The following is a 10,171-nucleotide window of genomic DNA, read 5'->3' on the forward strand; positions in this document are numbered from 1 at the left end:
GTGTTGTAGTAGTCATACAGATCATTAGTCAAACCATTTAATATAAAGTTCTTACATAGAAAATCTTTTTCTTCCCATCAGTAGATTTTTTTATCTGTTGTTCAGTTGGTTCTTCTAATGGGACGATTGGCTTATCCCTGGTACATGCATCGACAACTTTCTTGACGGTAAGAAAGAACAACATCTTTGGCTTCCACCGTTTGAAGTTCGCTCCTTCGAACTAGAATGGATGGTTGAGGTCAGATGTCATAATGTTGTTGTTGATAGTGAAGGCCATTAGCAAATTGATAGAGGAATGTCTTAAAATTGTTGGAAACGGAAACAACCTCAGACGATGAATAGGACAACAGCAAACGGTTAGGAACTAACGGTCGGACAAAGAATGGAACCTACAAAACAAAAGCTCGTTATAGGCTAAGTCGCGGAGCTTGCTCTCTTTAAGACATTTCGCAGCTCTGCCCAAGTGTACAAGCAGGTTAGGAATACTGAAATGCACCATTATCTACTGGAATACACACACTGAACTGCTCAAAAAAGGAAAAGATAGAGGAGATGGAGAGATTGAGAGAATGAAGAAATGACCTGCCCTCAAACACTGAACAAATGCACCTTTTATAAGGTTGGGAACCCAACTGACAGCGTGAAGACCGATACGTGTGGAAGAACGACGGCAGAAGAATTTTTTCTTTTAATAAATAAAAAAATAATGAAAAAAATGATAATTTTATTAAAAAATAATCACACACTTCGTCCGACCAGACGGCGGCACGTGTGTGGGACGTCCACCGAACCCACATTGTTTCGTCTCCTCACCCTCCCAAAACATGGGTACTCCTGGGCCCAAACCATAATGCAAAATTGAAGTATTCAAAATTTATCGCATTGGATTCAACCAAAGGTTTGTTCCCTTTTATTTTTCTTTTTAAAAACAAAATTAAATTTTCACCTAACAAAAACACGAAATTCCATTGACGTCAAAATCCTCGCCAAATTCAGATCTCACCACAATTTCATCAGAGTTCTTAAAGTTTTCCGAAGAGCATAGCACCCATTTGAAGAATCACCGAAGAATTGAGTCGCGTGAAATCGTGAAATCGAGCGTGAAGGTGAGGAGACTGGAGACCGGGGATCGGCCGAAGAGGAGAGAGATGGATGAGAAGATATGATTATGGAGGAGAAAAACAGAGTGGTTGGAGATTGGTGGGAATGGAGGTTTTTTGTGTTTTGCGAGGGAGAGGAGAGAAGGAAATGATGAGAAGGAAGAAAGAGACAGAAAAAAGATTGGAGAGAGAGTCGGTGTGGTTGTGGGCCTGGGTCGCGTCAAATCGTGAAATCGTTTTTTTTTTTTTTTTGGAATTTCACTTGGCTGTAGCTATGCCGCAGCGAATTTTGTAAATTTAGCCCATTTTCTATATTTGGAAAACCCCCTACTTTATCACTACACAAATATTTTACATTAATCAACAAATATTCACGTAATTGATTGAAAATGAGTATTTAATAATTTGAGATTAAAAATATAAATCTTAAAATTTAGGACATATTTAATAACATTATCGTTTATTCTTTTTTGAAAATAAGAAATATAAATATGTTTGATAACTATTTTTTTATATTTCTTCAAAAAAAAAAAAAGAAATTTGTTTGATAACCTTATCTTGTTTCTCATTTTCTGTATTATTTTTCGAATAATTTTTTTCTCCAATTTTATTGTTTAAATATAATCTAACTATAAAAAAATAAAAAAAACTATATAGCATGCATTAACATATACAAAACAATGATCAAATATTTAAATTATCATATACACATAAATCCCAATGTAAAATTAATAACAATGATACAATTATTTCTATCATTCATTTGTTTTTAAATTTTACAATCTAACTTAATTATATTATTATGTAAATATCGTGATTGTAAAAATATTAAATGAACCTAAATAAATATCTTAGTAAACAAAATTTATATATTGTAAAATTATAACTAGTTTCGTATGTAAGAAAAATAAAAAAAATATAAAAGTGCATATTACAAAATTTGAAATTTAAAATTAAAAAAATATTTATATATAAAAATTATTTTAAATGATAAAAATGATAAAAATATTTATAAATAATAGCAAAATATCACAGTCTATATGTGATAGACTACTATTTATGTCTATCACGACATACATAGACACAAATATTAGCCTATCGCGATCTATCACAGATAGATAGTGAAATTTTACTATATTTATAAATATTTTAATTCATTTTCTTGTATTTGAAAACAACTCTATCGAAAATTTGAAATTTTAAAATCAATATAATATATACATCTAAATATTTGAAATTTGAAATTTCAAAATTAAATTGATACGTAAATATAAAAAAATAATGAAGAAAATAAATAAAAATAAAAAAAGAAGTAATTATAAAAGAAATATAAAAATATATAAAATATAAAATATAAAAGAAATGAAGAAAAATAAAATTAAAGAAAATATCACCTGAGATTTAAAACCTTGAAACTAAACAATTTTAAATAAAATAAAAACGCTCTATTTTTAAAATCGTTTATCAAATTTTAGAAATAAAAAGGTAGAATAATTATCAAACCGGTCAATTTTAAAAAAAATAGAAAACAATAAATGTGAATGTTATCAAATAATTTTTAAAGATGATATTAAACCAAACTTAAATCTCAAAAATAAAATTTGAACGTTTTAAAACTTGACCACTAGAATGAAATCATAACACATTGGGAAGGTTAAATAAAAGCTAAACCCATAAAGACTAATACTTTTTTTTCATGAAAATTAGTAAATTTTAATTCATTATAGTTTTTTAATATTTTACCGTTCTCTTCACCTCACTAATGTCCTGACGCCCCGATAGAAAAAAGCTTACAGCTGTGCTTCATAGTCACACTCACACACACAACACAACACAACAGCCATGGCGTTTTTCCCTTTCCACCGCTTTCTCTTCTCTTCTAGGGTTTCCATTTCCACTTCTCTGATTCACCTCCTCCCAATCTCACCGGACAATGGAGGTGATCGGAAAGTGCTTAGGAATGCCGAGGTTGAGAAGAATCCAAAGAACTCTCCGCAATTTCAAGGTCACCATTCTCTGCCTCTTCCTCACCGTCGTCGTTCTCCGCGGCACCATCGGCCCCGGAAAGTTCCGCATTCCCGACCAGGATTTCGTCGACTTCCGTAACCGTCTCCTCGTCGGGCACCAAAACACGTCGTCCAGCGGTGGCATGGGCAAACCCTACCGACTCGGCCCGGTGATCTCCGACTGGGATGAACGAAGGAGGAAATGGCTTAAAAACAATCGCGATTTCCCTAATTTCATCCGCCGGGGTAAGCCTAGGGTTTTGTTAGTTACTGGATCTTCGCCTGAGAAATGTGAGAATCCGATTGGAGATCATTACCTGTTGAAATCGATTAAGAATAAAATTGATTACTGTAGGTTACACGGAATCGAGATTTTCTACAACTTAGCGGTTCTGGATGCGGAAATGACTGGATTCTGGGGGAAGCTTCCATTGATACGGAAGCTTCTTCTCTCGCATCCAGAAGTAGAATTCATATGGTGGATGGACAGTGATGCCATGTTCACCGACATGTTGTTTCAAATCCCTTGGGATAAGTATAAAGACTTCAATTTCGTAATGCATGGATGGAAGGAGATGGTGTATGATCAAAGAAGCTGGGTTGGGTTGAATACAGGGAGTTTCTTGATGAGAAACTGCCAATGGTCGCTCGACATTCTCGATGCGTGGGCTCCGATGGGGCCAAGAGGGAAAATCCGAGACGAAGCAGGGAAAATCCTGACAAAAGAGCTGAAAGACAGGCCAATCTTTGAAGCAGATGATCAATCCGCCATGGTTTACCTTCTGGCAACACAAAGGGAGAAATGGGGAAACAAGATCTATTTAGAGAATTCGTATAATCTTCATGGGTATTGGGGGAATTTGGTTGACAAATTCGAGGAGATGATTGGGGAAAATCGGCCGCTGGTGACTCATTTTGTGGGATGTAAACCATGTGGGAAAGCTGGGGATTACCCTGCTGAAAGATGCTTGAAAGCAATGGAGAGGGCTTTTAATTTTGGGGATAATCAGATTCTGAAGATGTATGGATTTGCTCATAAATCGTTGATGAGCAGAAGAGTTGTAAAGATTAGAGAAGTGAGTGAGAATGAAGTTGGATTGATTCAACCAGTTCTTTCACCTGCTGTAGAAGTTGAACCACCTTCTTCTAAAGGTACTTTGTCACTTATTAGATGAATATGTTGGCCCCTTTTTTCCCTCCCTCTTTGTTTAATGTTGTTCATAGACGTGTCTATAATGGTATTTAATAGGTGGAAGATTATTGTATATTTTTGTTCCTTAAAAAAACTCAGAGCATGATCCGAAATGTTTGGAAGAGTATTTGGATTGGAGGAATTGATATATCATTCGGACATGAGAGTTTATGTATATAAAGTTATCAAATGAAAATGTTGAATTCGGACGAATTCTTCCCCGTCAATTCATGAATTTCATCATCATCATTATTTTAATTTTCAACGAACTGAACTTTTTTAATCCTACCTTTGGATTCAATTCAGTGCAAGAAATGCCTATGAAAAATGTTGTTTTTTTTTTTTTATTTATTTATTTAGATCGAGATGAATGTGTTTAAAATTTTGTGTAGGGATGGTAATCGAAAATAAAAAAGAGTTCGGAAGTTTAGTAATATGGACTTTTTTATTATGATTATGATTGTTAATTGAGAATTATAATACCTCATGGATGAATAAGTAATTTATCAAAAAAGATATTTAAAAAATAATAATTTCTCTCTTTTGTGATTGAAAGACCTATGAAGGTGGGTGTTGGAGTACGCCCAAGTATAACTCGCACTAAAGAAAAAAGGCAAAACTTGGGTGCTTGGCCCAAATTGATGATGTTTTTTTAAAGAAATATCTAGTACTATTGTAGAGTATAATTATTTTTTTTTTTGTTTTTTTTTAACAATTTTGACAAATTTTTTATGTTCTTTATTTTTTCATCTACTTTTTATAAAAGTAAAAACATGGTTTGCTATTGAAAAAAAAAAAAAAAGACGTTATTGGTTTCCCTTTCTAGTCATATATTCCAAATACCAAAAAGAATTCGGGCACGTGACTTCTTTAACCGCATGAACCGACATGAATAACAATTTAACTATGATGCGGCCCGACTTGTTCTTTTAAGAATGGATAAACCGACATACGGATATGACCTTTTACTTATTGAATAGATTTTCAATTTTAAAATAGAGATTCGATCAAATGGAACTACTTTTCCAGGGTAAGGTTGAAAGCATCACTATCAATTGACAATAAAAAGAAATAATAATATTTAGGAGTATTTGGCTCACCAACATGAATTGAGTTAAGTTGGTATATTATACCAACTCATTGTTTGGCCTACCAACCTTGGTGGAGTTGGAGTTGGTTTATTTTACCAACTCACCTCAACTCATCTCAACTCACCTTTATTTTCATGTTTTCAATAGCTCCACCCATCAGTCATTGTCACACTCCGATTACTAATTTTGGACTTCGACAATCACCTTCGATGACGACTCCGGTTACCTCTGACAATCACTTCTGATGACAACTCCGTCGACCAACTTTAGGTTCCAACAACCACCTCCGATGACAATTCTGGTGATGAAATCTAGACTCTGACAACACCTTCAGTGACCCAACTCCGATGACCACCTTCAAGTTCACACTACCAACTCCGACGACCAATTGGCTCCAACAACAAACTCCAATGACCAACTCCGACAACCACCTTCGTAGGTTTCGATAACCACCTCCGACTACAAACTCCAATTAAAATAACCTTCAACGATCACCTTTGAGCGAGCAATTCCGACGACCAACTCAAGGCTTCAACAACCACCTTCATGTGAGTAACTTCAGGATCAACAGTCATCTCCGACGAAAAACTCTGACAACCAACTCTAATACCACCTTCATGTGACTAACTTCAGGCTCAACAGTCATCTCCGACTACAATCTCCAGTAAAAATCATCTTCGATAATCAACTTCGACGACTACTTTCGCCCGACCAACTCCAGGATTCGAAAACCACCTCAAATGACAAACTTCGACAATCAACTCCAGTGCACCTTCATGTGACCAACTTCAGGTTTCGACAACCACCTCCGACTACAAACTCCAGCAAAAATCATCTTCGATAATCAACTTCGACAACCACTTCCAACTACTATAAGACTAATGACGGTTAAAGTATGTTGTAGGGTTGTTGATTATATATAAGAAAATATTATTTTGTCTACATTAAGGACACTATTTATACGTAATGAATTAACATATCAAATGAATGTTAAGAATATTTAAATAAAAAGTATGTGTAGTTGAAAAGTATGTAACATATAACAAAAAAAACCATAAAACGAAAAAAAAAAAATTCTGAAACATTTTCCAGTAAGAATTAGTGAAAATAGAGATTTGTTCTTTGATGATCCTTCAAATTTAGAGGAATGAAAGTGAAACTATTAAAAAATGTGGTGCATTCCATTGTCTATTACGATGATGTGAGAGATTTAACTAAAAAAATTCATGACATAATAAAAATATAGAGCAACAATAGGAAGAAGAAAAATTAGAAGAAGATGATAATGAAATGCATGGAGAAAAAATATTTAGAATCAAAAGTTTTGATTTCGCTTTAGTTTCTCATTTTATTTAATCATATTTCTACAAGAAATGTAATGAGTTAATTGTTGTTCATTGTCCAAAATAGAAAGAAAGAAAGAAAAATTTTTAAAATTAAAAGAAAAAATTGCAATCCATATGTTATTCAAATAAAGATGGGTAGAATTATTGAATAAAAAGTTTCAAAACAAAAATAGTAATCATAAAAACAACTCTGCACCCCAAACACAAACATATGAACTTAGACCAAATAGCTCTACATTCCAAACACAACTTAGTGCCCCAAATAATCCCTTAGTATTCTATAATAATCCCAACATCAACACACCCCTTAAAAGTGATGTAAGATTGGTATGGCAATTTTAGGGGGAATGAATAGTGTTTAATCAAATTGATGGATTTTTTTGCTCAATTAAGAAAATCAATGTACTTTTTTTAAACCAAGTAATTTGAACAAGTATTTTATGCAAATAATTTCACTTTAATTTAAACAATATATTAACACTAATATTTTATAACACCCTATTTGATTTTAACAATAAGATTGGTAAAGGATATGTAAAGATCAATTCGAATAATCTAATTAAACTAATATAAGCAATTAATTTAAGGAATAAATATTACAATTAATTTCATGCAATAATATATAATAACAAATTAATTGCAAAAAAAAAAAAAGAAAGAAAAAAAAAGAAAAGGAGAGGGATACAAAAATTGACATCGTAATTTTATAATAGTTAGGTACAATTCGACCTACATCCACTTCCCATACTTCTCTTAGGTATATCACTCAAATTTGACTCTTTCCACGACTTAATGTTGAACCGCTACGACGTTCATTTTTCGAACTCAAGAACAAACCTGATCTTTTTCACGGTTGAGGATCAAACTACTACAACAACTCTTTTTTCGGAATAAAAAACAACCCTTACAAAAGTTTGAAAAAATTGAAGAGCACACTTACAACTCTCTTAATAGAGTAAATTTACAAATTTTAAGCTCTCAATGAATTAACCTCACAACATAAAATATCTCTCTCTCAAGAAGAAGATGAAAAGAAGGAAATTGAAGTTTTGGAGAGAACAACAATGAAGGCTATGTGTCTTATGGAGGATTGAAAATAATAAAAACCGATGTTAAAATGTAGAGAAGATGAAGAGTTTAAAAGGAGGGGGAAGATGGTGTAATCCAAGTTCAATTTGAATTCTTAGATGTTTGTAAAATAGTGGTAGTAGTAGTAGTGCTAGTAGTCGTAGTGGTCGTAGTGGTAGTAGTAATCATCTTTTAAAGAAAAGGTTTAATCAATAGAAAGTGGAATATGTGTTCAACTTTATTTTATTATTATATTTTAAAACTCAACAAGCCGTTAGACATAAATATAATATCATATAGTAATATTCTTTTTTAAAAATCATTTGCTTTTAAAAACCAATCTAAAAATCAAAAGTTCACCACATGTCATTCCTCCCATGCTCCAAGTGACATCTTTAAATTGGTCTATTTTGATGAAATCTATCACGTCATCAACTTGAGATTTTTCCGTTAAGCTTGTTTTGATTATATCTTTTCCACTTGAGCTACGATTTCAGTAATTCAATTTGCATTGGAATCGTTGTTCCAAGTTCTATACAATAAACACTTTAAAACAATAAAATTATTAGTGAATAAAAACATGTTTATTATCATTACAACTTGCTGCACTTGTATACTTTTTGACTTAAGCATTAGAGTATGTATGACAGACACCACATCAGTGTGCCGATCTTCCTATTTTATAGGTAATGTTCATCCTCAAATTACCAATTTACTGCTGTTGTCACGTGGAGGTTAGACTATTTCCCTATCTAAATATTGACATCAATATATCTTGTAATAAGAATCTTAAGATGATATCTCTTTAAATTCACAATTCTTGGATCAGGTTCCGTCTTTTTGTTGGACCAAATATTCGTTTGAACTTTAACATGAAGTTGTAATAAGAGGAATAATCATATAAATTTTTTTTTGTTGGACCAAATATTCATTTGACTTTAAGGACATAAAATTTCAATATGGTATCTTATAAGGATTATGAAGTTTTTTTTACCATTTTTTTAATGCAAAATCTTCGTCCTTAAGTAGATTAGATTTAAATCTTGAATATATGAGAAATAAAACTTCATGGATAAACTCATTTGCCATTAGATTTATACTACGTTTGGCATTACTTTAGATGTGTCAGAAAGCTATTAAGATAAAAATCTCAATCATTTTTTGCGTTTGGTAAAACTGAATTAAATTAAATATATTAAAATTAATTTTTAAACCATACTAATTTCACGTTGACTTAGTAGTATGTTTCCAGCTTTTACATTCTTCTAAAATTAGGTAAAATTTTTAATTAATATTTTAATTTTCAATGTTATTCTTTAAAAAGAAGATCTGTTTCAGGGTTGTTATCAAATATAGGAAAATAAAGCAAAATTTTACAAATATAATAAAATTTCACTTTCTATCTACGGTAGATCGCGATAGACTGCTATAGACTACCATCTGTATCTATCTGCGTCATGATAGACACAAATAGTAGTCTATCACGCTCATCTCAGATAAACTAAGATATTTTGCTATTAATTGCAAATATTTTCTGTTGGGGTTGATGCCCTAAAGTCTCGTGTCTTGTAGTTTGTAAACAGTTTGTACGAACGCTTGTGTTGTTAATATATTATATTTACTTTACATATTGTATTTTTGCTCAGTTGCTTGTTTTATTTGCTTTACCACAAACCAATAAACATAAAATCCTTGGTTATCTGTATGTGACTCAAGCATGTATGTGGTGACATACAAGTGGATCATGTATTGAGTGATAACCAAAATGGTCTGTAGTATATGGATATATGAGGGAAACCTTATCCTGGTAAGGCTAGGATGCGACCTGCTTTGTGGAAATGTCACAAGTGTTGTGACTTGTCACAGATGGTCTGATCCTGATCATTCGTGTTTGGGACATGCGAGCGGGGGCGTCTTATACAAAGAGTTTGTATAAGACATGACCACGAAGTGTTAACGTCTCGTTATATAACACTGTTCATGATAGAGACTTCACTTCACTAGGATGACCATAGGTAACATGACCTCAATCCTGAATGAGTTGGGAACTCCTGCCATTGAGGACGGTCCTTTGATTTGTATGGGTGCGAGTGGCCAGGTCGCCAATTCAAACCTACCATTTTGGGGATTCGTCTGATTTGTGAGCTGGGAACTCAGCTACACAAAATGGAATTCACTTCTTTCCCGAGGCAGGGGTAAGTAGATAGATAGCTCCCTTAAGGGTTGATTCCAAGGCTTGAACAATGTGGCACCACACATCTTCTCTTGGCCCGAGAGGTATTCACACATTGTTAGACTATGTTGTATTGTTCATTAGAGGAATCAGTGGTACTTAAGGAGTGAGATGTAACTACAGGGACAAAACGAT

The 10,171-nt window shown here is 33.0% G+C and overlaps 1 protein-coding gene across 1 annotated transcript; it reads left to right on the top strand.

Annotated features, from left to right (window-relative positions):
- Positions 1-2,849: 2,849 nt before the first annotated feature.
- On the top strand, positions 2,850-4,525 carry XT2 (UDP-xylosyltransferase 2). Its single transcript, XM_039042895.2, has one exon. The coding sequence runs from the start codon at positions 3,034-3,036 to the stop codon at positions 4,279-4,281; it is 1,248 nt and encodes a 415-aa protein (XP_038898823.1). The 5' UTR covers positions 2,850-3,033; the 3' UTR covers positions 4,282-4,525.
- The last annotated feature ends 5,646 nt before the right edge of the window (positions 4,526-10,171 follow it).

This window comes from Benincasa hispida, chromosome 9 (assembly GCF_027475165.1).
Source record: "Benincasa hispida cultivar pf3 chromosome 9, pf3_genome.v1.1, whole genome shotgun sequence".
NCBI classification, from domain to species: Eukaryota; Viridiplantae; Streptophyta; class Magnoliopsida; order Cucurbitales; family Cucurbitaceae; genus Benincasa; species Benincasa hispida.